General features: G+C 54.9%; 12 protein-coding genes across 12 annotated transcripts; 5 read left to right on the forward strand and 7 right to left on the reverse strand.

Annotated features, from left to right (window-relative positions):
• Nucleotides 1-3634: 3634 nt before the first annotated feature.
• Nucleotides 3635-4735, forward strand: C8Q71DRAFT_709054 (uncharacterized protein; the record flags this gene model as incomplete). Its single annotated transcript, XM_047920665.1, has 1 exon — nucleotides 3635-4735. The coding sequence occupies one exon, from the start codon at nucleotides 3635-3637 to the stop codon at nucleotides 4733-4735; it is 1101 nt and encodes a 366-aa protein (XP_047778113.1).
• A 240-nt stretch (nucleotides 4736-4975) lies between these two features.
• Nucleotides 4976-7303, forward strand: C8Q71DRAFT_93693 (glycoside hydrolase superfamily). The gene is made up of 11 exons (XM_047929206.1): nucleotides 4976-5367; nucleotides 5417-5434; nucleotides 5487-5599; nucleotides 5654-5679; nucleotides 5741-5826; nucleotides 5877-6031; nucleotides 6095-6136; nucleotides 6202-6268; nucleotides 6324-6446; nucleotides 6506-6719; nucleotides 6779-7303. The coding sequence occupies exons 1-11, from the start codon at nucleotides 5172-5174 to the stop codon at nucleotides 7050-7052; spliced, it is 1314 nt and encodes a 437-aa protein (XP_047778114.1). The 5' UTR covers nucleotides 4976-5171; the 3' UTR covers nucleotides 7053-7303.
• Nucleotides 7240-8323, reverse strand: C8Q71DRAFT_858588 (uncharacterized protein; the record flags this gene model as incomplete). Its single annotated transcript, XM_047927532.1, has 7 exons — nucleotides 7240-7302; nucleotides 7355-7501; nucleotides 7555-7710; nucleotides 7773-7890; nucleotides 7950-8071; nucleotides 8125-8207; nucleotides 8275-8323. The coding sequence occupies 7 exons, from the start codon at nucleotides 8321-8323 to the stop codon at nucleotides 7240-7242; spliced, it is 738 nt and encodes a 245-aa protein (XP_047778115.1).
• A 412-nt stretch (nucleotides 8324-8735) lies between these two features.
• C8Q71DRAFT_858589 (uncharacterized protein) lies at nucleotides 8736-10996 on the reverse strand (the record flags this gene model as incomplete). Its single annotated transcript, XM_047927533.1, has 10 exons — nucleotides 8736-8879; nucleotides 8940-9086; nucleotides 9146-9301; nucleotides 9354-9471; nucleotides 9529-9650; nucleotides 9709-9788; nucleotides 9851-9948; nucleotides 10504-10637; nucleotides 10686-10841; nucleotides 10895-10996. 10 exons carry the CDS (start codon nucleotides 10994-10996, stop codon nucleotides 8736-8738), a joined length of 1257 nt encoding a protein of 418 aa, XP_047778116.1.
• Nucleotides 10997-11798: 802 nt separating this feature from the next.
• C8Q71DRAFT_709051 (uncharacterized protein) lies at nucleotides 11799-14663 on the forward strand (the record flags this gene model as incomplete). Its single annotated transcript, XM_047920664.1, has 7 exons — nucleotides 11799-11863; nucleotides 11916-12034; nucleotides 12087-12515; nucleotides 12566-13941; nucleotides 13996-14220; nucleotides 14272-14355; nucleotides 14409-14663. 7 exons carry the CDS (start codon nucleotides 11799-11801, stop codon nucleotides 14661-14663), a joined length of 2553 nt encoding a protein of 850 aa, XP_047778117.1.
• Nucleotides 14664-14958: 295 nt separating this feature from the next.
• Nucleotides 14959-16440, reverse strand: C8Q71DRAFT_93819 (uncharacterized protein). Its single transcript, XM_047929207.1, has 7 exons — nucleotides 16145-16440; nucleotides 15970-16071; nucleotides 15797-15914; nucleotides 15617-15731; nucleotides 15399-15554; nucleotides 15190-15336; nucleotides 14959-15130 (listed from the first exon to the last, which is right to left on the reverse strand). The coding sequence occupies exons 1-7, from the start codon at nucleotides 16206-16208 to the stop codon at nucleotides 15068-15070; spliced, it is 765 nt and encodes a 254-aa protein (XP_047778118.1). The 5' UTR covers nucleotides 16209-16440; the 3' UTR covers nucleotides 14959-15067.
• On the reverse strand, nucleotides 16440-18357 carry C8Q71DRAFT_93854 (uncharacterized protein). Its single transcript, XM_047929208.1, has 2 exons — nucleotides 18306-18357; nucleotides 16440-18243 (listed from the first exon to the last, which is right to left on the reverse strand). Exon 2 carries the CDS (start codon nucleotides 18104-18106, stop codon nucleotides 16730-16732), a length of 1377 nt encoding a protein of 458 aa, XP_047778119.1. The 5' UTR covers nucleotides 18107-18243; nucleotides 18306-18357; the 3' UTR covers nucleotides 16440-16729.
• A 189-nt stretch (nucleotides 18358-18546) lies between these two features.
• Nucleotides 18547-20561, forward strand: C8Q71DRAFT_709297 (PXA domain-containing protein; the record flags this gene model as incomplete). The annotated part of the gene is made up of 3 exons (XM_047920673.1): nucleotides 18547-19305; nucleotides 19474-20275; nucleotides 20344-20561. 3 exons carry the CDS (start codon nucleotides 18547-18549, stop codon nucleotides 20559-20561), a joined length of 1779 nt encoding a protein of 592 aa, XP_047778120.1.
• A 249-nt stretch (nucleotides 20562-20810) lies between these two features.
• On the reverse strand, nucleotides 20811-21645 carry C8Q71DRAFT_709411 (6-phosphogluconolactonase; the record flags this gene model as incomplete). The annotated part of the gene is made up of 2 exons (XM_047920681.1): nucleotides 20811-21381; nucleotides 21440-21645. The coding sequence occupies 2 exons, from the start codon at nucleotides 21643-21645 to the stop codon at nucleotides 20811-20813; spliced, it is 777 nt and encodes a 258-aa protein (XP_047778121.1).
• Nucleotides 21646-22072: 427 nt separating this feature from the next.
• On the reverse strand, nucleotides 22073-23388 carry C8Q71DRAFT_94020 (uncharacterized protein). Its single transcript, XM_047929210.1, has 5 exons — nucleotides 23142-23388; nucleotides 23022-23062; nucleotides 22871-22962; nucleotides 22736-22810; nucleotides 22073-22686 (listed from the first exon to the last, which is right to left on the reverse strand). The coding sequence occupies exons 1-5, from the start codon at nucleotides 23295-23297 to the stop codon at nucleotides 22106-22108; spliced, it is 945 nt and encodes a 314-aa protein (XP_047778122.1). The 5' UTR covers nucleotides 23298-23388; the 3' UTR covers nucleotides 22073-22105.
• Nucleotides 23389-24077, reverse strand: C8Q71DRAFT_94019 (uncharacterized protein). The gene is made up of 2 exons (XM_047929209.1): nucleotides 23678-24077; nucleotides 23389-23620 (listed from the first exon to the last, which is right to left on the reverse strand). The coding sequence occupies exons 1-2, from the start codon at nucleotides 23883-23885 to the stop codon at nucleotides 23481-23483; spliced, it is 348 nt and encodes a 115-aa protein (XP_047778123.1). The 5' UTR covers nucleotides 23886-24077; the 3' UTR covers nucleotides 23389-23480.
• A 367-nt stretch (nucleotides 24078-24444) lies between these two features.
• C8Q71DRAFT_797282 (uncharacterized protein) lies at nucleotides 24445-25979 on the forward strand (the record flags this gene model as incomplete). Its single annotated transcript, XM_047925733.1, has 4 exons — nucleotides 24445-24884; nucleotides 24949-25035; nucleotides 25085-25862; nucleotides 25923-25979. The coding sequence occupies 4 exons, from the start codon at nucleotides 24445-24447 to the stop codon at nucleotides 25977-25979; spliced, it is 1362 nt and encodes a 453-aa protein (XP_047778124.1).
• Nucleotides 25980-26029: the final 50 nt, after the last annotated feature.

Below are 26029 nucleotides of genomic sequence, written 5' to 3' on the forward strand. Positions count from 1 at the left end.
AGAATCCCACCTAGACGACCAAGACATAAACACCATACATCAGCTGTACGGCCGCCGACTACGCGTATACAACTCACAAGCTGGCAACCGTACAAACTCACAGGGAGTCGCGTTCGTGCTGAACAAGGAACTAGTAGACATTAATAACGTCGATATTGAAGAAATACATCCAGGACGAGCTATACGTCTGCGCATGAAATGGCATCAGGAAACCACGATCACAGCCGTCAACGTTTATGCACCTAATGACACAAAGCAAAACGAAGAGTTCTGGCGGAACATAGACGCGAATCCGCTGATAAGAAATCACAAAATAGACGTCATGCTCGGGGACTTCAACCTTGTCGAAGACGCAATAGACAGACTACCACCGCGGAGGGACAACGAACAGGCCGCCGAAGCCCTGCAAACCCTACTGCAGAACCTACACTTGCTAGATGGATGGAGACTGGCTGAACCGGACATATGTGACTACTCCTTCCCGCAGCGAGCATCAATCACACGTTCGCGCATCGACCGAATATACACCACCGACGAGATAGCAAAAACGTCATACACCTGGAACATATCCACAACAGGCGTACCAACGGACCATAGGCTGGTAACCGGCATGCTCAGCGCACCCCAGGCCCCATACATAGGCAAGGGCAGGTGGTCACTACCACTGCAACTACTAAACGACGACGAATTCATAGAGAAAGTCGCAAAACTCGGAATACTGGCACTGAAGGAAGCGGAAGAGCATGCAAAAACAAGCGAACGATCCAGCACAAGAAACCCCCAAATCGCGCATAAGGACTTCAAAAGCAAAGTAATCAATCTAGCTAGGAACACGATGAAGACCAAGTCCCCGAAACTAGTGGCAACAATCAAACGACTCACTGAGCACTCAAACAAGATACAAGCGACCACCGGATTCTCCGATAACAACAACTTGCAAATAGAGGCAGCCGTCCTACAAGACAGAATAGCCGAGCTGGAGCGCAAGAGACACCAAGCCGTGCGAACAGCCACAACAACGAGATATGCCATAAACGACGAAGAACTCAGCAAATATTGGTCTAACATCAACAAGAACAAGAAACCGCGCGATATAATATACGCACTGCAACGACCGGGTACTGAACCACCGGAATTCGAGAAACGCTCCGATAAAATGGCCGAATTGGCCAGGGATTACCACGAAGCCCTACAGAGCCAGGATCTGAACCATATGGATCAGGAAGAGCGTAAGTCGAGAGTAGAGGAGGCACTCAAGGACTCGCCACAGGCAGAACCATCCCGGGAAGCTCAGGACCTGACCACTCGCATAACCGAGCACTGCATACAAGCAGCGCTGGCAAAAGCACAGACGGGGAAAGCCACAGGCTTAGATGGACTCCCGTACGAATTCTGGGATACACTCAGAGTGAGATACAACCAAGCAGCAGACGATGACTCAGCCTTTGACGTAATAACGATGCTTGAATTGCTCTACAACGACGTCTGCAGACACGGAGTAGAGGAAGCGAGCGGCTTCGCAAATGGATGGATGTGCCCCCTGTACAAGAAGAAGGATAAGCGTAACATCGCTAACTATAGGCCGATAACACTTCTGAACTCAGATTACAAGATATTCACAAGGATCCTGGCAACACGCCTCGCCCCAGTCGCATCAGAACTAATTCACAGCGACCAAGCAGGATTCCTGCCCGGGCGAAGAATAACAGACCAAACACAACTGTGTAGAACGATGATAGATTATGCAGAAGCCGTAGAAGAAGATGGAGTCATCGTAGCCCTCGACCAAGAGAAGGCATACGATAAGGTCAAACACGACTATCTATGGGAAACGTTATCGACTATGAGGCTACCCAAGAAGTTCATAGACTGGGTCAAGAGCCTGTACCAATATGCAACAACCGTAGTTATCATTAATGGAGAAACAAGCACGACCTTCAACGTCATTAGAGGAGTTCGGCAGGGAGACCCTCTGTCATGTCTCCTGTTCGACCTAGCCATCGAGCCGCTAGCATGTATGATACGCTCCTCCACACTGAAAGGATTCAAGATCCCAGGCCTCGCCGAGAAACTAGTCGCTTCACTATTTGCAGACGACACGTCGACTTTCCTATCGCGCTCAGATAAGTGGAGCGATCTATGGAGTGTTCTCGACAAATGGTGCGAGCTCTCAGGAGCACGTTTCAACAAAGATAAAACCGAAGTCGTACCGGTAGGCTCGTCGGAATACCGACAAGCAGTAACATCAACCCGGAGGATCGACCCCGCCTCAACTGATGAGCCATCCATACCGAACTTCATACACATAGCCACAGACGGGGAGCCAGTGCGTATGCTAGGCGCATGGATCGGAAACGGAACAGACCAAGCGGCCATATGGGCACCGACCATGCACAAAATCAAAGCCTTCCTGGACAGATGGAAACGATGCCACCCCACCATGAAAGGGAAGCGACACATCGTGCAGATGGGGCCAGGAGGAATCACCCAGTACCTCACCACGGTACAAGGAATGCCCAAGGAAATCGAGAATACACTCACCAGGATGATACGGCATTTCATCTGGGACTCCGACAAGCCGCCACCAGTGAATCTAGAAACAATATGTAAGAGTATCGAGGATGGCGGTCTAGGAATCCTCGACATCAAAGCAAGGAATGAAGCGATTGACCTCATGTGGCTAAAGAGATACCTGGATCTAACCGAAAACAGACCGAGATGGGCGTTCCTAGCTGACGCTATACTAGCTGTCCGAGTCACAAAGGACGCTGGAGCAATACACCGATCAGCCCAGATCAACACGTTCATACAAGACTGGCGTCCCGCGACGCACTCCCAATCAAAACTCCCAACGTACCTCAAAAGGATGTTAACCACGGCCAAGAAACACAGTGCGTGCTTCGCGGCAATCAAACTAGGAAAGGAGATGAAATCGCAACTCCCGGCATGGTACCACATCAGCGCTAACAAGCAAATGAAAAGACTGAATAACACCGGCCTGAGTAAATGCCTCCGGGAGATACACGGAGTAAGACTGGTGGTCGACCTCCTTAAGACAACACAGCACCAGCCAGCACAGAGTAGCGGCCTAGAAGGAAGCATAAACATATGTGCATGCAACGACTGCGAGAGACTCACCCAGCTAGGATGTAAACACCCAATGCGATGCAGAGAAGCAGCTGGAAGAATGATCAACAACCTAAATACCAAATGGGACCCACGTAACGAACCAACACCAGACGGACTCACCCTCACGACAAAGCGACAAGAAAGGAATATTGAGGCACTAGAAGAAGGAGGCAAGGTCATCTTCAACCCGACACTCACCGCAAGAGGCGGGGTATCAGAAGCGTTCAGGGTGTTCGTCGACAAAGACACAATAAACAGCCCACCGGCCATAAGACAGAGACCCGGCCGCACAATAGCCCAAGAAGCCCAGACTGTCCTGATAATGGGCGCCCCGAAGCCGACTATCAACTCGCCCTACACAGAACGCAACGACGAGATAGGGTACGCATGGTTCGCGGACGGAGACAGGCGGAACAGCCTCACACAAGCAAACATATCGGGCAAAACCGAAAACAAGACATGGGCCGAACTAACAGCAGCCCTCTACGCCGCCAAAACTGCACCGATGGACGTACCGCTAAACCTAGTGAGCGAAACCAAATGCCTAGTAAACGAACTAGTGAAAGATCTAGCAAGAACAGAGGACAAAGGGTGGCTGGACACACCCAACCAGTCAATACTCCGAGCCATAGTAAACACGCTGCGCCAAAGGTGCGCCCCGACGACCTTCCGCCAAGTGAACCCTAGGGAAGACCGGCAGCCCAGAAATACCGCCCTAAAGGAAGCGACGAAGGCACAGAACGAGGGAAGGTCACCAACCCAAGTGGACACGAGCCTGGAAGCGACATTTAATATGTCAGGGGCACGCCTGAACGCCCTAACGCAGCGGGTAGCGTATCGGAGCATCCGGACGAGAAAGAATATAGAAGACAGACGGGCCACGCTCCGGAACATAACCCGAGCCACGGAACACATCGCCGGCCACACGAAAATACGCCCCAAAGCAGAAGAGATATGGAAATCCCTCAGACACAAGGACATCCGGAGAACGATCAGCGACTTCCTATGGAAGACGGCACATAACGCACACAAGTGCGGTGAGTTCTGGGAGGCGATCCCGAACTACGAAGACAGAGGAACATGCAAACACTGTGACACAACAGACAGCATGGAGCACATACTCACCGACTGCGTTGCCCCAGGACAGGAGACAGTATGGAGGCTAGCCAGCGACCTATGGAGAAAGAAGAAGCTCCAATGGACTAAACCAAGAATCGACGAGATACTCACAGTAGGTATGCGCCGGTGGAAGAACCCTTCAGGAAAGAAGGCAAGGCGGCCATGCGCAGAGAGACTATGGCGTATACTAATATCGGAATCCGCCTTTCTAATCTGGAAACTAAGGTGTGAGCGAGTAATAGGACATGCAGACGAAGAAGGCTGGTGCCACACGGAGGCGGCCATAAAAGCTAGATGGGTTCGGGTGGTTAACGAACGATTACATCTGGATATGGCCATGACACACAGAAGATACGGCAGGAAAGCACTGAACAGAAACCAAGTCCTCGGCACCTGGATTAACACCCTGCACGATGAACTAGCACTGCCAGACGACTGGACAATGCAGAACTGGGTTTTAGTGGGTATTGAACCCGCGCCTGACTGAAGACAAGCGCGGGTGATGAGCCCCACACTGACCGGATACGGTCGTGCGTAAATTGCATTTTATCCCTGGATAACTCGCGGGGTAACCCGCTGACCGGCCGGGATTTCAGGGCTGACCAATAGTTAGTTGCTGAATCCTGTTAAGGCCCTCCAAAAAAAAAAAAAAAAAAAAAAAGTGCACATTCTCCCCGGCCCGCAATGCACACACAGCAGCGGTGTCTCATCCATTTTTGTCCTTCCCGTCAGCTAGTCGTCAGCTGCGTCCTTCCATCGTCAGATGACTGCCCTCCGGTGTGAACTCGCTGTCTCGCGAGCACCCTCGTCCCTCCGAACCATCTGCCGCACAATATTGCATTTCATTCCCAAGCCCACCGCGGACCCGAGTCGCCATTTATAATGCCTTGCGCATCCCTCGCGGAACCCCCTAACGAGCGGCCATGGCGACCTCTAGCCTCCTCTTAGTCCTCGCGCTTCAGCTCTCTGGCGCACTGGCGCACAACAATGGCCTCGCACTGACCCCTCAGATGGGCTGGAACACTTGGAACCACTTTGGCTGCGACATCTCTGAGGATACCATCCTCAGTGCCGCCAAGTCTTTCATCGACTATGGGCTGCCGAACTATGGTTATGGATGTGAGTGGGTCAACCGTGTGCTGAGGTACGAATATTGACCGTCTGCTAGACATTCTCATGGACGACTGTGAGTGGTGGTCTCCCCTTCTCGAATGCCTAATAGACGTTGTGCACCCCAGGCTGGCAAGCTCCGGCACGCAATGCAACCACTGGTGCTCCGATCGCGGACCCCACGAAGTTTCCGAACGGAGTAGCATCTCTAGCCGATCAGATTCATTCTCTCGGCCTGAAGGTGAGTAGGGAGTCGGAGTAGCCGCACCTCCCAAGTCTAATTCACTGTTTTCAGTTTGGCATCTACAGTAGTGCAGGAATGTGCGTAGTCATGTCCTTCGTATCTACCTTATCGGGTTTGAGATTCTGAGTATGTGTCCAGGTATACCTGCGGTGGCAAATTCGGCTCGCTAGGCTATGAGACCATCGACGCGCAGACGTATGCAGAGTGGGGCGTCGACTATCTCAGTGAGTCGCGCTCAGTACCTCTGCCATCCTGATATTCACAAACATCACAGAATACGACAATTGCTACAACGAGGGGCAGGCAGGCACTCCAAAGCTCTCTTACGACCGCTATGCAAACATGTCGAACGCCTTGAACGCAACCGGGCGCCCAATTCTCTACTCCATGTGCAATTGGGGAGAGGACGGGCCTTGGAACTTCGCACCTGTATGTCTGTTTCTGCGGGGAGCGATTGAGAGTCGGTAGCTAATGCATACACCGACAATGCAGACCATCGCAAATAGCTGGCGTATCTCGGGAGATATATACGACGTGAGTTACCTCACCTCTGACTCGAGCTATACCTACCGAAACGGCTGCTGATATACGCACAACAGAACTACGATCGCTTTGACGAGCGATGCCCGTGCACATCCATGATTGACTGTAAATTAGCGGGATATCGTATGTCACGGCTCTATTTTCAACTCGTCATCGATGACTGACTGTGGCCCTTCAGACTGCGCAATGACACGTATCATCGATTTCGCAGCTCCCGTCAGCCAGAAGGCGGGCCAGAACCACTGGAATGATCTTGACATGCTTGAGGTCGGCAACGGTGGGATGACTTACGACGAATACGGTGTGTACACTCCTCCCTCCATCTACTACATCCGGGAGCTCATACACCCTGCGATGCAGTAACGCATTTCTCGATGTGGGCACTGCTCAAGAGCCCGCTCATACTTGGCAACGATGTGACGAACATGACGAATGAAACGCTCTCCGTCATCACGAACGACGCGATCATTGCTGTCAACCAGGACGCGAACGGCTCACCTGTTGAGCGCATGTGGAACACGCCCATCTCTACGGGCGGCACGCTCTCCCTGTGGTCAGGCAGTCTCGTCAATAAGTGAGCCTGCACACATAGTCGTCTTCCTCGGCCGAAGCTGACCCACGACAACCCGGTAGCACGTACGTCATCGCGCTGCTGAACACCTCGCCCGACGCGCAGACGGTGAGCGTGAACTTTACGGACGTGTTCATCGACCAGGGCCCGAGCTACCAGGCGGGGACGTACGAGATCTACGACCTCTGGCAGAAGGACGACGCGGGCGCGTGGGGCGCAAGCGTCGGCACGTATACAGGGTCGATACCGGACGTGCAGATCGGCACGCACCAGGTGAAGGTGTGGAAGGCTGAACCGACGAGTAGTGTGAGCAGGAGGGACTTGTCGGAGCTTTGACGTGGGAGCCGAGATTCGGTGGCTGGATTGGATGAGCAAAATCGAGGTGAATGTATCAAGAATGTATCATGAGCCGTCACCGCTGGCACTCTGGACTTGGAGTGTTGTGTAAACCAAGGTTCGGGCGAATGCCCGGTAGCAGAAGTACTGTATCCCCCCGGAACACCGTGACCCATCCGTGCGTCTGCTAGGAGTCTGTCTTCTGCTCCGTAACGTGCTGTGGTGAGTCTGTCTTTGGCTCTCTCAACATCTGCGAAGGATCCTCAGTCTCGAGGTGAGCATACGTTGCATTGGCGACTTACCATGCACATAACAACAGGCTTTTCTGTCCATGTCGGATTGTCGTCCCCGACGGTGAAATGGGCGATCCTCTTGAACCCGAATTGCGCGTAGAAGCCCACAGTGCGTTCGTGCGTGAACAGCCACACTCCGCGGCCCTGCTCGTCGGCCTGGACGTCCCACGAGTAAGCCATACTCCGGCGAGAGCGGTCAAGACACACACCAAGTCCATCAGTTTGGTCACCAGCGCGGACGCATACCCTCGCTTCTGCGCTCGCACAGCCGTAACGAGGTTGTCTAAGGATATCAGGTCGGCGGCCCTGTCCCCGATGTGTTGGGCGATGGTAGCTCGCAGCTTGTCCCCTGCCTCTTTGCCCCGCTACGGTTCCGAAGGCCTCGGTCAGTCATGGAGGGTGGAAGGTCCTGCCTGCCACGACGCACCTTCCTTTGCTCGGGGGTGCTGAGGTATGGGAACACACCGAGGAAGCGGTTGATGAGAGTCTGTATGGTTTGGTTGATCGTCCGCTTCCATCGAGGAAGACTGTTCTCGGCGGCGCTGCTGTAAAGAGCACACCGCGATGAGCCTGGAATTAATACGGCCGACGAAGATACGCTTACTACACCAGGACGGAGTCACCCCTGTTGATCGTCCAGTGCTCGCGCCTGCGAATACCGTCGAGCCACCTGAGGTAGATTGTCGTCTTGAGCTGCAGCGGAAATATAGTCTTCTCCACATTGTCCTGTGTTCTGCGTCAGTCAGTCTGGTGACGTGCTGGAGAACAGGTATGCTTACGACGGGATGGCCCCCTTTGTACCTCGCCCATGGATCGCCTTCGTTCGCAACAAGCATCTCGTCCACTGTCTTCGGGACGTCCACTGCGTTAGGAGATGTACTGCTTCAGTGACACTCAGAATACTGGTGCGTGATACTACCACTACTTACCGACTCTCATTGGCTCTATCTTTGGTTCTTTGGCGTCCAGTCCAACCATGGCTATCCGTGAATCTTCAGTTCAGACCGGACAGGCGTCAGGGTACGCTTCACAAAGCTGCCTCTCTGATCGAGGGCTTTACAACAGTAGACACGATATTGTCTAACACAGATGGTCCGCATTATATATAAGACAGGCACCGCCGGAGCGCCCGTATCTGCGTGAACTTGCAGGTTGGTTGGGTTACAAGTCCACGCTGCCCGCGGTCCTGACGCATCAAAACGATCAAAACGACTAGTACATAGAGGTTCGTGCGACGGGAGCACTACACAAGCGCTGATCGACACACCGAGGAAGCGGTGCCAAGGCACGGCACACGGTACTAGACGGTAATACATACTGGTCAAGTATTGGCGTTCGAGCTCCTGCAGTTGTCTCGATACGGATAGGATGTTCAGGATATGTTGGGCGCCTAGCCTAAGGTCGGCACTAAATTTGTTACTTTGCACTCTGGGTTCCACAGAATCGCATGAAGGGCCGACAAGGTGGGGGATGGTTGGTGCAAACTTTCCTCGGTCTCCGAGTCGAATGCTCGAGACTCGGGTTCCCAGAGGAGCTGAAAGAATGAACGTGAATGAACTGTCATGCTTCACAGCATCATGAGGTATGCACGCACGATGCAACTGATAACAGGGTCTTCGGTCCAGGTCGGATTATGTTCCCCAAGGCTGTATCGCTCGACCTCCTTGAAACCAAAGCGTGCGTAGAATCCGACAGTGTGTTCGTTCGTCAACAACCACACGCTCCGCTTCTGCTCGACTGCCTGTACGACAGAGAAAAGGACCAGTGAAGTACGGCATCATGAAACGGAACAGGGCGTACAAGATCCAAGATGTAGTTGACGAGAGTAGAAGCATAGCCTAAGCCCTGTTTCTCGAACGCAGTGACGAGATTGTCGATTGAGATGAGCTCTGACACCCTTTGACCCAGTGTGGCCTCAATTGCAGCAGCGGACGTCTCGCGCAGCTCCTTCATACGCTGCCAAAGCCATTCAGTGGTCACTTCGCGCATGATAAGGCGCGTGACATACTTTGCGCTGCTCTTTAGTGTAGAACGGGTCAAACACGCTCAGAATCCGACGAATTAGGCCATGTATCATCTTATTGGTGGTCTTTCGCCGTCGAGGGACGGATTCAGGAGCCGGGGAGCTGAGACGTGTACGTTAGAACTCTGATCATTCATGTTCGGTAGGGTAAGGCACGTACTAGAGCAACAAGGAATCGCCGCGATTGACTGTCAGGAGCTCACGCCTACGTACACCATCCGCCCAGCTGAGAAATAGTTGAATGCGATCACGGTACGGTAACGTAGGGTTCTTGTGCGCGTCCTAGTAGAATGGTTGTCAGATGTGCTCGTCCGTCATGAGCTGGTGTAGATTGATTTACTGGTGTGCCGAAGATGTAGTGATGCAGTACGCTGTTATTGCGAGCATACATCATTCTCTCTACAGTGCGAGGGACATCCGCTATTCCTCGAACGTTAGTACGGTGAACTCGTGAACTGTACTATAGGAGAGCATCCTCGTACCATATCTGAGCAATTCGACTTCGGGATCCACAGCTATCCGAGAGAGCAGCCGTTCGTCAAGCACCGACTGTTCCTTTTCTGCGACCATCTCCGGGACACTGTTCACAGTCAGTCAGAACAAGGAGTTTAGTGACTGCACATACGGCGCTGGCGTAAGAGGGCCCCGTTCAATGGCAACGGGCACGCCCTTTGTATCTACAGAAGGGCGCGACGTGGACGTCCGAGGAGGCGGAAGCATTCTTGCGCCTGATTCAGGTCGTTTGTTAGCATCTGTCGTAAGTATCCCCATGTGGTGGAGAAAGTTAGCGTCCAAGCTACGTGTCATGTCACATGGCGATGAAACACGGTCATGAATCTTTGTGTCTGAAACCGCGGGAAGAGCCAATTCTGAGGATCCCTCATGGCAGTTACTCAACGCAGCTTACGTCTGGAATTCATCCTGACTCAGTGAAAGTCGTGCGCGCACTGAAATTCTCGAGGTAAAATTGCCCAAGTGTCGGCCCGGGTGCTCTTCACGAAGCCAGAGAAGGATTGCCCTCAAGAGGCCTTCACATCTAGTAGACTATGGGCTAGTGGCTCCCGAACCATCTGTTGACGACGTATGTCATCCACTTTCCGAATGAACCATTTGCATACGCACCAGGAGCACTCACTGGGGCCTGTTCCAGGTACGATTGTCGTCACCGAATATGACTTTCCGCATAGAAACGAAGCCAAGACTCTCGTAGAACGGTGTGTTGGCATAGTTGGACGACAGCAACCATGTGCCGCGCCCTTGACAATCAGTCTAGGCGAAAGGAATGAGACAGCATTGTGGGACGAGCGATACACTGACCTCAGAAGTGACCCTGCGGACTAGAGTGGAAGCATAGCCTCGACCCTGCGATTGAGCTGCTGTGGCTAAGAGACCGAGGGACAACATCCCCCTTATCCTGTCGCCTAACGTCTCCTGGAGTGCGTTCGTCGTCTTCGTCTTTGCTTCATACATTCGCTAGTACAGCGCATGAGACAAGGGCGATGAACGAGCCTAGAACCAGCACCAACCTTGTTCTGTTCCGCCGACAGCAAGAAGGACAACAGCCACGCTAGGATATTCTGGACGATGCTCAGCAACTTGAAACTTTTGAAAATCATCTGGCAACTCATGGAAGGGTCACTTGGATCAGAACTGTCTCAGAAAATCAGCCCCGAAACCGCTGTGTCCGAATAACGACAACTTGAAGTTCCACGGACTATGTAACGACGGAATCGCCACCATTGATGCATCAGCCGCTGTCCATGACAGATAAATGACTGAGGCCTCCAATTTCTAGAGTCCCATGAGCCGCTTCATGCTTGTAATGGAACATGTCGCGCGCATCCTGCAATCGAGAAATTAGCTCCTGATACAGTGTGGGTAAGCCACAAGAAGAGCTGTATATATGGTGCCGCACTGGTGTGTCCTCGATCCAGGGGTCGAGGCTCATGATGTGCATGAAGCAGTTGCAAGGCCGCTTGGTATTATTAAGCACTTCGGTTGGTAGACAGTATATGAGGCTCATCCATGGCGGGCTGATTGGTAGCGGCGTCGATGGAGACTGCGAACTCGCTGCGGCTCGGAGGCAGCGCTGATTGATATAGACTGTAGACCGTGAGTCCGATGTAGTGAGTATGATAGAGCCGCGAACACGGAGCCGTCAATAGACATCACGCCCGCATCGACTCATAGTCAAATATTGGGCTAGGTTGTACACACCTGCAGGAGCACAGCTCGAAGCAGTCTCGAAGTGTACTGTACACGCGAAGTACTGAGCTCAGACGCTGGCGCTCCGGGAGGTAGCGCGCACGTGATGGGGAACCGCCGGAAGTTTGACGCCATCTACGAGTTCCTGCCGCTTCGACCACCACTTGTGGATATTGCATACACTCACTACCCTACACCTCGTCTGCGTCCCCTCGCACGCAGAGTATGCTCTTTGACCGCGCCACTGCAAGCGACCTCAAACCATGGCTAGTAAGGTCACTGGAGCCAATGTGAGATTACATATACGCCACGCCTGATGTTCTCGGCCTGATGATTCAGTAGCTGTGATGCAGAGCCAGGGGCCCTCGCAGACTACATTCTCGCGTTATTGAAGCACAATGCGCCCGAAAACGAGATGCGGAAGGAGCTAGCAGGTCAATTGGAGGAGTTCTTGGAGAAGGGTATGTATTCAGCTGCGTTGCGTTTACCGAATTAACTCACTGTTAGCTCCAGAAACTAGTGCTTTCGTTAATACCCTCTTCACTGCACTACGGACGAAGTCCTACCTGCCCTACTCTGCCACTTCTCCCTCTTCAGGTTTCCCTTCTTCCAACGGCGACGCCGGCATTCCCATCCCATTAGATGCTCTCATGGCACCCACAGGTCCCACTTCCCCAGAGCGAGGGCGCAAACGAAGTCTCGAAACAGACGATCGCGATTTTCGGCCACCAGCGAAAGGCCCGCGTTTAGACCGCGACGCACAATTCTCGCGACATGGCCGCAATGAGGGTCATCGGTCTTCGTGGGGTGGTCAGTCAGCGAGGATGGGGTTGGCTGGGAGAGGCGACTTCATGGATGGTGGGATGGGCATGGGTTCGCAGAATGGTCAGTCTCGATATCAACCACCTGGAGCCATGAGAGGGATATGCCGCGACTACTTCAGTGAGTCTTATGTACCATCTCATGCTCTATCGCTTGCTAAGACATGTTAGACAACGGGTATTGTGCTCGCGGGGCTTACTGCAAGTACAGCCATGGTGAAGACGCGGTTGTTCCCTCGCAACTGTTCCCGATGAACGGCGGAGTGGGTGGAATGCCCTTCATGCCCATGATGGGTAATGGGATGGGCAACGTTGCTGGCGCGTCAAATACGGCTTACGACCCTCACGAACGCATCGACATGCGACCAACTCAAGGGGCAGGTCCATCTATGGGCAACAGACCGATGTATCCTCGCGCGCCCATGATACCCAGAGAAGGGGACACAAACAATCACATGGCGAGGAAACCTGGGGAGCTGCCCGTTATCCAAGACCTTACCCCACATAGACCGCAGGATGACAGACCGCAACCGCCTAGAGATCAGGGCTCACGGGTGGACTCACCTATGCAAGACATCACCGCGGGCGCGAGGCCGATGAACGGACCAAGTGCGCCGAATGGGACCAATGGGATGGGCGGTCCCCAGGATGTTGATATGGCAGGGCCGTCAATACCGCACCAGCCCGCAGGCATGCGGGGTGGTTTCCGAGGTGGACGGGGTGGCGGTCGCGGAGGACACGGTTTCTTCGGGGGAGACGTGCAGAGCTTTCGCCCTGAGAGGCGCAATGACAAGACGCTTGTCGTGGAGAAGATCCCAGAGGACAAGCTCAGTCTCGGGTCCGTTAACGAGTGGTTCAAACGTTTCGGGACAGTTACCAACGTTGCCGTCGACGCTGTCAGCGCGAAGGCGCTTGTCACGTTCTCCAACCACGATGAGGCCTTGGCGGCATGGAAGTCGGAAGACGCAGTCTTCAGCAACAGGTTCGTCAAGGTCTTCTGGCACCGACCCATGGAGGGTCATGGCCAGGTTGGTCAGCGCGCACTTGCCGCATCTGCGACTTTCGTGGCAAATCTAGCGGCGAAAGAGGCCTCTCCCGTTACACCCGCTTCATCGGAAGCGTTGACCACTCAGCCCACGCCCTCCACCTCAACTCAAACACGAAAGCCCTCTACGACCCCTTCGTCAGCAGCGGCGGCACTAGCTGTGAAGCAAAAATTACTGGAGCAGCAGATCGCAGAGCAGAAGTCGCTCATGGCGCAGCTCTCCACGGCCTCCGCAGACGAGAAGAAAAGCATTATGGCACGTCTGCGGAAGCTAGGCGAGGAGATGAAGCCTTCAGCGTCGACACCACCTCCTGCCAGTACACCATCTGCACCCGCCATCAAGAAAGCCAGGAGTGCTACGCCGAGCGTGGAGGATAAACTTCGATTGGAGCGCGAGCGTCTCGACAAAGAACTGGAGTTGCACGCGGTTACCGCGACAGACGGCGAGGGTGAGGAGAATACGGAGGAGCTGAAGGCGACGTTGGCCAAGCTCAAAGCGGAGGTAAGGAGCCATTCCGAGTATGCTGGAGCTTTATTGTGACCTATACCTTTACAGGCTGCGAGCCTTGGTTTGTCAGATGCCGCCGAGAGCTCGTATTCTGGTAGCGCCTATCGACCGTACCGGGGACGTGCGAGGGGCCGGGTCCTTCGCGGAGGCTATCGTGGTGCCATGCGTGGCGGTCCTCCGAGGGGCAGCATGAAGCTCGATCTACGACCGAAGAAGCTCCTACTGAAGGGCATCAGTGGCGACAGCGTGCAAGCAGTTCGGGATTGGTACGAGGTAGGCATCCTTTTGGCAGTGTTGGGATAGGGGTCTAACGTACAATGCCAGCCCGGTGGTCAAGTTGACTCTGTAGACACCACCGACGATGGTGATGCGATAGTGAGCTTCAAGTCGCGTGCGGCTGCAGAGCAGGTGAGTGCGATTCCAATTAGTTATACATTGATGTTTCATGCCTGTTGGCGCAGGCATTAGCGAAGGGCACGAGTATTCCGCCGATCGGCCAGGTCCAGATCTCCTGGTACCAAGCTCCGCAACCGACTGCTGGGGCATCGAAACCAGCTTCAGTTCCTCCTGAGGCGCCCTCCGTAGTCGAGGAGAAGACTGTGGTTGACGAGCGTCCTGGCTCACCGAGTTCTCCAGAGGACTCGCACATGCACGAAGAGATGGGTGCTGCGGGCTGGGGCGGCGATGACGGGGAAGACGGATTCGGGATGCTTTGATCGCACCACAGACTCTAGGAAATCGCTGATATCTTGTTGTCTGCTACACTGTACACTGCTTATTGCTCGTAATGCGCACGCACAGCGACCTCTGTAGGTCGCCTGGGCCACGAATGTGGCACCCAGTACTTCTTTGGCCTGCATCAGTGGAAGAAAATCGTGGAAGAAAATCGTGGTTCTCGACATACAAGCCCGTTGACTAGTGAGCGAGTAAGCAGACCAACCATTCTCCCTGCATGCAGTTCCTAGACGAAGTGCTCCGGACCTCAACGTCAACGAGCAACACTGCTCGTACTATCCCTCCTCATGCTTTCGCGCTCAGCACTCAGGACATTCCTGCGGTTTGGAGGAATATTGGGCGCATAGGAACGTTCAAACGAGCTGAGAAGTTCGGCATGTGCGAACTAGCATACGAGAGAAACTTTCTCGCCGAGATGTAACGACGCTGCTTCGGGCTCCCTCAGCATCTACAATTGAGGCCCAATCAATGTGAATATCTGGTGCTGAACAACTATGAAGTGCTCACTATGCAAAATACCACAGGATCCTCCTTCCATGTCGGATTGTCTTCACCCAATGGGACTGACCCGACCGTCTTGAAGCCGAACTGCGCATAGAATGATGTGACACGACTCGTCGTGATCAACCATAGACCGCGCGACTGAGCGTCCGCCTGCGTAGGGTTCAACGGACGTCAGCTTCGGGCAGGAGATGCCTAGCAAAGAGACCTCGCACGATCGCGGCTAGCTTGTCGACAAGCAGGGAAGCATATCCTAATCCCTGCTTTTCAGGCGCCGTACTCAGCCCGTCAAGAGAGAAGAGTTCAGGAACCCGGTCGCCGAGCGCGTTTGCAATAGTAGCTTTCAATTTCTTCTGCAGTTCCTCCCGACGCTACAGTATCGTGGCCCCAGTAAGACGCTAATACGTAGCGATATGACACGACGTAGGCATACCTTCTTCTGCTCCTTCGTTCGGAAGACTGTAAACACCTTGAGGAAACCCTGTACAATGCTGATGATGAGCTTGTTCAGTGCTTTGCGTCCCCTGGGAACAGTCACAGGAGCCGGGCTGCTGTGATACGGTCACACCGTTAGCCCTATGGTAATACAACGCGCACTGCGTTCTTGACTTACAAGCGCATGATTGAATCGCCGTGGTTGATGGTCCATATTTCACGTCTACGGATGTCGTCGGCGAACATAGCATACATAGCGACCTTTGTCCGCGTGACTCTCAGATCCAGGGCCTCGTCTGCGTCCTAGGTATCCATATTAAAGAAGCAATCGGTGAACAAGACATAGCATACGAGGGATATATCGGCGACTGACGGGCGTGTCTTCCAAATAATGCGACACTGGATCATCCCAGTTGGCCCGCAAACTTGCATCAACTGTGTGCGGAAGATCACCTACAGCAAACGCACGCACCGTGTCAGCACAATCCCTAGTGCTCGAGCGTACCATGAGTCACACCGGACGCACCGTAAGCGAGTAGCTCAGGTTTGAGCTTCTCTTCTACGTGTTCGTAACCTGCAAGCAGCGACATTATTGTAAATCTGGCGGGCGGGCCAGCAGCCTAGCGCGATGTCAGTGCGTCAATCCTGGTGATTCGCCATCATTCGGGCATGGCGCTATAGGGGCTTTATAGTGCAGGGCATCGAACGTACGTGCTACTCACGCGATTCCGCATGCATGAGGTACAGTTGACATGATGGACGCTGCGCCGCAATCTACGCCGTGACTCTGAGTGGCACCGTCGCCTTAGAGATCTAAGTCGCGATATTAATGCGGCTACCAGACTGCGGCGAAAGCGCGGCGCTGGAACGGGACAAGCTGCCACGCACCTTATGACAGCAAAAATGTGTTCAGTGTCAGTGTGCTAGGTGCAGATAACAACGTTGCTACTAAGTTATGCGGGATTGACGGACAAAAATGTTCGTTCGTGTTGTGTTGATGTCCGTGACTCGGCCATCGTCTATGAGTGTTTCGACACATGCATACATCCTACACCGCGATATGGACATCGGGAACTACAGCGCGAGCGACCTTCACGCCCACGCCCATGCATCAAGGCGGTGCCTCTACGTCCCTCCGCGGTTTCCGCAGCGTGTTCCTTCGTGAATGTGAGCGCGAAGCTTGTCTACGCGGCTCTGATGACCGTGTCTGCTCAGCATCCGTTGATGTCGCATGCGCAGCGACTGCTTGCTGCGACCGACCGCGGCTCTGTTCCCGCGCGGGACGCACAGAAACAGAGGGCGTCGACCCACGACGCACGGGCTCTGGGCGGCCTTGTCTGTATGATGATTCCTCTGCATCCGGGCTAGTCCTCGGCATGTCGATGAATTCTGCTGGTATCTGCGGTACGGGCGGAGGTGGGGACTGCTCCAGATATGCCGTGATTTGACTGCGCAAGGGCGAGTTCTCCGTTCGAGACTGAGACTGGCTCCGTCGGAATGACTGATGCGAGGCAGAAGGTCGCGAAGGCTGCGAGAGACTGCGAGGGGGTCGAGCGTTGCTTGAGCTTGGGACTGGTCCAGCGAACGACTCTGGTATGCCGCTCAGACTCATTGAGCGGCTGCCTGGTTGTATACTGTGATCAGAAGCTACGCTCCCGCGGACCGAGGCATCGTCTTGGCCACTGTTGAAGAAATAGCTGCTTCTTGAGCCCATTGTGTTCATCGCAAGCTGCTCGTATGGATACAAGTCGGGCGCCAGTGGTGCGGGGAGGACGATCTGGATGTTACTGTGTCGACTGTGCGGTGCCCCGCGGATAACGCTGCGTCTGCTCTGGGTGCTTTGGAACGTCTGCATCGTGGCGATTGACGATGTCATGGACAACGGCCGGGACTGCGAGCGCGGAATGGGACGGGTGGGCGTCCGCATTGCCAGATGGCCGCTAGCGGACGTGACATGGGAGCGTATAGACGACGCGTCCGAGAGGGCCGTGCTTGATGATTGCGGCAAGTTCTCACTTGAGGGCGTGCGTACCACATTGACGTTCGGGAGGACTGCAGTGTCTACCGAAAGCGGCTGGCCGAGCGCAGATACAGTTTCGGTGGACATGGCATCTTCGGCGTTGGCGCTGTTCGATCGGCTCGGGTAGACCGAACCACCAGGAGTCAACGAGCCGTCGCTCGATGTGTGCGCAAGGCCATTCTTGTACGTGAGGCCGAGCATACTGTCCGTGTCGATGGCGTAGAGTGTTTTGCGCTCCATTAGTGAAACGACATGTGCTTCGCGTTGATGCGCGAGAAGCTGCACTGGCGGCAGGGGATTCGACTTCTTGCGGCGGAAGAGACGTGTGACGAACCGCCAGAGGAAGAGGACGGAGGCGAGTATGAACACAGCACCACATACGACAACGATGATGATGATGGTTGACGTAGAGAGTCCACCGCCGTTAGAGCTTCCATCTCGAGGCCGCACCGCAGAGGCATTAGGCATGGTAAAGTACTGGTGTCCGCTGGTCTGGCGAGGACCAAAGTAATGAGTGAGCGGGTGTAACGAGTGACGGGAGTAGATCTGTTTAGGTGACTCTTGCTACTGCATTCACGGTGAGGGAGGGGGGACACGAGAACTTGCTATTGCGAAACATCAGATGGCCGTCACTGCTCAGGGGAGCCGCATATATAGCACTGCTTACCGGCCAAGCACAGGCAGCGCGCACGCTCGAGGCTGCTACCAGGAGCGACGGACGCGGTGCACGACGTCGGCGGGGACGTGGGTGTGGCTGGCAAGAGGAGGGCGGATGGTTTCTACCATGACCGGCGACCTCCCAAGCGTCTTGCCGATCCACAAGCGGGCGCTAGCAACCATCCCCGGCCACGTGCGATATTGATTGTGGCCCTCCGAATTCGGCAGTGTCGCGCTCGTCGTCCGCGACGATGTCGACGGGCCTCGCGCCCTCTCTCCGCCACTCTGCCCGCTCCGTCAAGTCCAGCTCGTCCTCGCTCGGGGACAAGCCGGTCGCGAAGTCTGCTCCGAAGCCTGTCTCGCTCCCGCGTCGCCTGCTCTTTCCTACCCTACCTGCCGATGCCGACCTTCCGCCTCTGCTAATCTCTCCCGCCGCTGCGCCTGTTCTGAATGCTGAGCTTTACGAATTTTTTGCACTTGCTTTGCGTGCATATGTCAACCCATGGTGGACGAAGATTACGCGTTACGACAAGGAATTCCTCCCCGAGATAACACGCATCCTCACAAGCGTCGTACGCACGCTCGAGGCCCGCCTTCTTGCCACGGATCTCTCTCCCCTCATTTTCCGCGACCTCCCTACACTGCTAACGCAACATTATGTTGACTTCCGAAGCGCGAAGGCGAAGTTACATACCTCGTATGCGACCGGCGGTGCAGCAACGCTCCCGCATCTCTTCCACTACCTGCAGCCACACATGGCCATCAGCGCGGACGGACATATCGACGATGTCTATGTTCGACAGGCTGTCGACCACATTCTGAAGGCTTGTCTCCCGCCAGAGGACTACGACTCAGAGGCAGAGCGGTACATTGTCCGGGAGATCATCCTCAGTGTGGTGCTGAAGAGCGTCATACCGCGTGTGACCCAGCCTTGGTTCATCCACAAGATCATGCTGGACCAGCTGGGAGCGGAGCGGGACAAAGACAAGAGCGTCGAGGTGTGTCTACACGTTATCCGTTTCGTTTCCGGTGGTTTTACGGCTGCGACGTGCTATCGCCGGATGTACATACTCTCTTATCGGAATAGAAGGATCCGCGACCGTTTGACGTACTCGTGCAGCTGAATGCTACACTTGGCTGGCATGGCGCACTGAACACTGACACTGCGAATTTGACAGCCACCCCGTCCTGGACATCACGCTTCCGCGCCGGATGGTACACATGCGTCTCGCCAAGGATTCTCGCTACAATCACTCGCCATTGTCTTTCTTTCAGCCATCCAATCCATATCTGGCGCCTGCCTCGTCCTCATCCACACGTACAGGCAAACCCGAGATACTGTCAAGAAGGTGAACGAAAGCACACCTCTCTTCGCAGACTCGCGGTCCCCCAGCCGGCCACTGACCCCCGATGCCGCACCAAGCCCAGTCCCCTCCCCCAATCCGTTCGCCATCCCGGGTAGTCTGTCTGCATCTGCGCCTCCGAAGGTTGTGTCTCAACCAGTGACGCCGCCGTCCCGAGGCCCACCTACCCCCACCTCCATCTCGTCCATCAATCCTCTCCTCCGGACAACGTCCGCCTCGACAGTCCAGACGGGGTCCAACTCTACCTCGTCCGCTGCTGCCGCCGCCGCCGCCGCCTCCGCTGCTTCTGCCCCGACATCTCCGTCTCCGCCGAACTACACCGCTCCGTCTCTGCTCCTCGTCCAGACCCTCCTCCCTCCATCACTCACCGCGCGCGCATTGACCCAGACATTCGCCTTACCACTCACCGCGCTCGACCCGTTCCTGTCACGGCTCCTCCCCTACCTCCTGTACACTCATGCATTATCGCCGGATAGGATCGTTGGCATCGTGCGGAGCGCGAGGAGGGCACTGTTCCCCGAAGGCTGGCCCGCGCCGCCTCCACCGGATCCAACGCCGGAGGAGCAAGCAGCCATGAGAGCGGCCCTCGGAAGGAGGCTTCTTGCAGCCATTCCAGGTCAGTCGTCTTCGCTTCCGTGCCTGTGCTTCGAACGAGTCGCTGACGAGGCTCGTCGGATTATCTAGCGCCCCTCGCGATGGCCCTAGGCCCTACGCAGGAGTCACGTACGAACGCGATTGACGGGATTCTAGACCCACTGTCCTCGCAGACTTGCAATGCACACCTCATGCTGTTCATTCTCGATCTCGTATTGGTGACGATCTTCCCGGAGCTAGGCGCAACGGAGGCCGTAGTACCTGGCGCTGCGACGGAGGGATCCGGTCTGGCAGCCAAGACACTTTGAGCCTTTCTGGTATTATCATGACGTAACGATCAATGGAACGAATGTCCCTCAATGGGTTTCATGTGTGAACACAATAAAGGTATAAGCTATCGTTGCTGGCATAGAGTACTACGACTACGGTAAGGCCACAAAGGTAATCATGTAATGGGAGAAAGGATACTAAACGTGATGTACAGATTTGTCTTCTTGTCTTCTGCCTCTGCGTATACTGCTCGTCTCCGGCGTCCTCGCAGGGAGCCACTCTCTCTATCAGAGTTTGAACGGAGTTCTTGGGAACGACACCTTCGACACGGCCGGGTCGTCGACGAACCAATAGACCTGGCCGGGGTGCGTAGGCCGCACTCTGGACGCAGGTAGGCCCTCCTCGGGCTTGTCGAGGACGGTCTGCAGAGTATCAGCCTTGGCAGCGCCACTAACGACGAAGGCGACGCGCGAAGCGTGGTTGATGACAGGGTAGGTGAAGGTGATGCGCCTCGGGGGTGGCTTGGGGCTGTCCTCGATGTACGCAACCCAGCGATCCTCTTCCGTGAGGAGCGGGTGGCCGGGGAAGAGCGACGCGGTGTGGCCGTCCGGGCCGGTGCCAAGAAGGATGAGGTCAAAGACGGGGAAGCGGGCAGAGTCCTTCTGCGCGAATTCGCGGATAAGCTCCTTTTCGTACGCGTCCGAGAGCTCCTCGAGATCGTCGGCGAGAGAGAAGTCGATGGTGTGGATGTTGTCTTTGAGGATGGGCACCTTCGAGAAGAGCTCGTCCGTGCACAGCTTGTGGTTCGAGTCGGCGTGGTCGAGCGGCACGACGCGCTCGTCGGCGTAGAACACTTGCCTGAGTAAGGGCGATGGAATCAGATAGCGGGCTGGAGTGAGCGGGAAAAGGTCCTCACCACTTGTCCCACCTGACACCGGGCTTGTTGATCAGGGCGTTAAGCTGTGTGGGCAGCGAGCCACCGGAGATGGCGACGGAGAATCTTCCCTTCTTCTCGATGGACTCCTTCTGGGCCTTGATGATGAAGTTTGCGAGCGCGTCGCAGAGCTCCGTCGAGGATGGGAAGGAGTAGAGGATGGGCGACGAGGGCGCGGTGGTCGGCATTGTCTGGACGGGCGATGAGGGTGAGTGGAAAGAAAGGGGGCGCGTCGGGGACGAGCACGGGCTTGTGGGTGACGGAATGGAGGGAGAGACTTTGTCAGAGCTTTCTCGGGGCGATCGCGCATCTCCCCTGACGTCGTCGCACGTGATATGCCGTTCCTGATCGCCGATTCATCGAGGGCTTCCCACCGGTCCGTTGACCGCGCACACACCGTTCTCAAGCGGGACCAACAGTGAGTAACAGGTGAGTCATCCGTTTCGCAGACGTAAATAGCAAGTCTGGTGGTACAAGTGCCGTCTCAACGGCAATGAATGCTATTTATGCATGGGATACTGCACGTTACCAATATCATTTCTCTGGCAACAGTAACAGTTCAAAGTACGCCGGGATGAACTAGCCATCAACGCAATGCAGAACTCCGTGTTGAACAGTGAGCGCAACAGCAACGGGAAATTCACCCGATCACAACCTCGTCACAGACCACACCAGGATCAGCCGGGGGCCAGGAGTTGCGCCCTGCTGTCGGACCCTGTCGAAAATGCCCGCTGCGCTAGTCCATTTCTCCAGCTCGAATACATCCTTGGCGTTCTGCAGGGACGCCTTAACTTCCACTGTGCCCTTCTTGAAGACCACGCCGTCCCAGAGCTCCTTCCAGCTCTCGTCGTTGTGGCAAAACATGAATTGACCGTTCCGCATCTCCGGTGCCTCCGTCCTCAGGCCTTTCTCCGCCCGCCCGGCATGCAGCCCAAAGATCATGGAGCCCGGGACAGGCGAGAGAAGTCCGGCGAGCTTGCGCGCCAGCTCCAGTTGCTGCTCCTCGTTGAAGAGATGAAAGAAGGATGACGTATGAATGACGGAGATGTGTCCGTGGAGGGGCGTGAGGGTCGTCAGAGAGGAGAGGGCGGGCACCGGAGCCTCCAGCGGGCTATCGAGCGGTGGGGCCACCCGGAGGAACTGTGGGTCCAATGCGTCGCCTCCGAGGAAGTGCGCTGGAAACTCCTTCGTGGTCGTCTTGAATAGCTTGTGACCGAGGTCCCAGTATTCTGTGTGACTGTGAGTACGTATCGTGGTGATCTATGCAGCTGTACTCACCTGTGTGAAGGTCTGAGCCAATGGCATTTTCGGCAGGCCATCCATCCGCAACAGCCTTCCTGACGTCTACACCGACTGGAAGAGGGTAACATTAGTGAACTGACATACGTCAATGGACATGTATTAAATACGTACAGCAACATCCGATGTCAAGCAGGATCGCCCCCTTGCGCTGCTTTCCAACCGCGATAGCTTGCTGGTATCCCGGTGATCGATTGGCAATGAGCCTAAGGGACGGAGACAACGATGAGCATGTCCCCGTAGAATGCGAGAAGTAGTTTCGTACTTCGTGAAAGCAAAGGCCTTGATGCAGGTGTACGGCGTGACCTGTAAAAGGACGAACGTGAATTACAGCCTCGTTCAAGTATCTTTGACATCGTTCGGCATATGAGGAACTCCATCATACCTTCAAGGCTTCCGCTCGCACATCCATGATGTGGTGCTTGAGTTCCTCCTCGTCCTTGATGCCCGCCTGCGACTGGAAGAACGCAAGCTCCTGCTCGCTGAGGTAGTACATGCCTTCAAAAGAGGCTGCATTCTCGTAGGACGGGTCTTCAGACATGGGGGATAAACGGCAAAGTGGCCTGTGAAGATGGTGCAGCTGTTTGCACCGGGGGTTTGTTGTGCATCTTGTGCGGTGTGGGCCAGCCTTTTAAGCTGTCGCTGTTTGCTGCGGACACAGCGCTGCTCCATCTTCTCTCCTGCGTCGAGCCCGGTCAGAATGGCTCAGAAATGGCTATCGAAGTCAGGTGCGCGGACGCGGGCATGCCAAAAGTAAGCGGCAATGACGGGGCTCGGGCCACCACATCGCGGCATCGCATGCTAATTGGCCCTTCACGTCGTAGTAAACGCAGCTGAGCGCCCAGTCTGCATCTACATACTTAACTGACTTCGATCTGTCAGTCTTTCATGAATCTAGCCAGAGGGAAGCCAATGACTCACGTCTGCCTCGCCGAATTCTTCTCCATCCCGTTCTAGTCCTGTCATGGGATAGAATACGAGCATCTGTTGGCACGTCGGCAGCCCCTGACTCCACTGCATTTGGCCCGTCGGCCAGCAACTTGCCCGCGATGCAACACCGAAAGCCTAGCATATGCGTAGCAGAAACCGTTGCGAAGATATACGACATCAGTGAGTACTGCTGAGGCATACCTCGGGCGTACCTATTCTAGTAAGCGCTGGAGTTGATAAAGCTGAAGTCCTACCCAGGATGACGCCGCCCTGTACTCCCTCGACAAGGCTTTAGCAGTAGATTACGACTCGTAGCCATCCACGCAGCTGCTGTGAGCCCGTGACAGTGCTGGAGCGAGGGCCATCCATCAAAACGCAAATCTGTGTGAGAGTGAGTACTAGTATGCATGTGTCGGGGATTTCATTTTGGACTCTTGACTAATATAAGTTCATCTTCTCACGATAGACTCATACTTGAGTAGTAGGGCTTCGAACGAGCTATAGATCCATGCGTGGACGCCTCCTGTCGACTGACATGGAAGGTCAGGCCCATGTACGTGGACCGTATCGTGTTGTGGTCATGTATCCTTGATGTATCCAGAGCATCACCGTGACCTCCGTCGCACGTTTGACGTTCGTGAACGCTGCTTCTCGCCTCGAGGCTGGCCCAGGCTCTTCACGCTGGCACATATAACAATGTCATGCATGATTCATGTTGCTCGTCCCTCCCCCGTCGGCTGTGCTGTGACTTCACAGCCATGATTGGTGAGAGCTCGTCTCCATCGTCCTCAACGAGTACCATAGATGCTTCCGAGTCAGAGAACTCGTCAGACTACCTTGCGCTAATCGCCGAGCTCACCCTCCAGGACATCGACGACATCTCCGCTTCACGTAAAGGCAAGGGTAACGCTCTTGCTCCGAAGAGTGATGACGAGTTCGCATTCGACCTACTCGCTGAGGAAGCGCGCTCCATGCTCTTCCTTGCGCGAGATATGGCATTCGCCCAAAGCCTGGACGATGCTTTGCAAGCGGACTACGAGATTCTACAAGAGGCTTCACGAGCCGACGAGGTCGCTCGTTGCGATAGGGAGTACGCATTGGCTCTACAGGAAGGAAGACCGCCACCGAGCACGCGTATGGAGTCAGATGTAGCTGTGCCGGTCGTTGATTCCAGCCCAAGCACCCCTATCTCACCGAAGTGAGCAACATGGCGACTCCTAATTGTGAATAACCAAGTGCTTACATTGAACAAACGTCACTAGTTGGTCAATAACCAGCACTCCGGCGATTGCATCCTCGAGCAAGACACGACTGCGATCGACAACTAATGCACCCTCGGCCGGACGCAAGTTAGTACTTAGCGTTCATTGATTTTGACACTACTAATGACTAGCATAGGAAGGAAATGTGTGCCTTCTGTCGAGACACCATCAATGGTTTGCAAATCCATGTCCCATGCGGGCACTTCTGGGACGTAGACTGTCTCGTGGAGCTCTTCCGTGCCGCCACGACGGACGAGACACTCTTCCCTCCGCGGTGCTGTCAACAGCCGATTTCCCTTGATGCAGTCCAACAACATCTCGGCGTCGCGCTGCTTGCCACATTCAACATGGTCTCTATCGAATACAGCACCACGGACCGGGTTTATTGTCACCGTCCAACGTGTTCGGCGTTCATATGCCCTGCTACCGAAAGCCCATCGAATCTAGCTTGCCCCAAGTGTTTCGAATCCACTTGTGGGCGTTGCAAGGAGCAGGCGCATCCCGGAACTCCCTGCACTACGGACGACGCGCCCATCCTTGCTATGGCAGAACAAGAAGGATGGGCGCGTTGTCCCGGATGCAGGCATCTCGTGGAGCTTACCATCGGCTGTTACCATATATCTTGTCGGTGCGGAAAGCAGTTCTGCTACATCTGTACGGAGATTTGGAAGACCTGTGGCTGCCCACAATGGGACGAGCCGAGGTTGCTTGACCACGCACGGGACCGCGTTCGAAGAGAACTTCAAGCTGGTCATCCTGGTGCTCTTCCTCCGGCACCCCAGTACGAGGAGATGGTCCACCAGGCAGCAGAGAGGTTGCGCGTCGATCATCATTGTCAACATTCACGGTGGAGGTACCGTTCGGGCGGTGGGCACTGCGAAAATTGCTCCCACTACCTGCCCGTATTTCTTCTCGTACGTTCGTTTCTAACATGCCGCTGCATTGCTTCATACTAATGAAATTGAGGAAATCAGAGCTGCAGACATTGCCATATGAATGTATGCGTCCGATGCAGGCGAAACAGGCTATAGCCTCGCCTTGACAAGAGTTGGTTGACGTATACCGTCCATCTATCGAACGC

The sequence above is a fragment of the Rhodofomes roseus genome (genome assembly GCF_022264815.1).
Source record: "Rhodofomes roseus strain CIRM-BRFM 1785 chromosome Unknown C8Q71scaffold_12, whole genome shotgun sequence".
Lineage (NCBI taxonomy): Eukaryota > Fungi > Basidiomycota > Agaricomycetes > Polyporales > Fomitopsidaceae > Rhodofomes > Rhodofomes roseus.

Bases quoted from the DNA above. Each gene is read 5' to 3' on its own strand.
- C8Q71DRAFT_93854 (XM_047929208.1), bottom strand. From the start codon at position 18,106: ATGCCTAATGCCTCTGCGGTGCGGCCTCGAGATGGAAGCTCTAACGGC.
- C8Q71DRAFT_94020 (XM_047929210.1), bottom strand. From the start codon at position 23,297: ATGTCTGAAGACCCGTCCTACGAGAATGCAGCCTCTTTTGAAGGCATG. The intron at 22,963-23,021 runs GTACGAAACTAC...TCCGTCCCTTAG, and splicing joins AAGGCCTTTGCTTTCACGAA to GCTCATTGCCAATCGATCAC. The intron at 22,811-22,870 runs GTACGTATTTAA...ACCCTCTTCCAG, and splicing joins GCTTGACATCGGATGTTGCT to TCGGTGTAGACGTCAGGAAG.
- C8Q71DRAFT_93693 (XM_047929206.1), top strand. From the start codon at position 5,172: ATGGCGACCTCTAGCCTCCTCTTAGTCCTCGCGCTTCAGCTCTCTGGC. The intron at 6,137-6,201 runs GTGAGTTACCTC...TACGCACAACAG, and splicing joins TCTCGGGAGATATATACGAC to AACTACGATCGCTTTGACGA. The intron at 6,447-6,505 runs GTGTGTACACTC...CCTGCGATGCAG, and splicing joins GATGACTTACGACGAATACG to TAACGCATTTCTCGATGTGG.
- C8Q71DRAFT_94019 (XM_047929209.1), bottom strand. From the start codon at position 23,885: ATGCCTCAGCAGTACTCACTGATGTCGTATATCTTCGCAACGGTTTCT. The intron at 23,621-23,677 runs GTGAGTCATTGG...GATCGAAGTCAG, and splicing joins AAGAATTCGGCGAGGCAGAC to TTAAGTATGTAGATGCAGAC.
- C8Q71DRAFT_93819 (XM_047929207.1), bottom strand. From the start codon at position 16,208: ATGTCGCTGCTTGCAGGTTACGAACACGTAGAAGAGAAGCTCAAACCT. The intron at 15,915-15,969 runs GTATGCTATGTC...CCTAGGACGCAG, and splicing joins CAGTCGCCGATATATCCCTC to ACGAGGCCCTGGATCTGAGA. The intron at 15,555-15,616 runs GTATGCCTACGT...ACGATACTGTAG, and splicing joins GAACGAAGGAGCAGAAGAAG to CGTCGGGAGGAACTGCAGAA.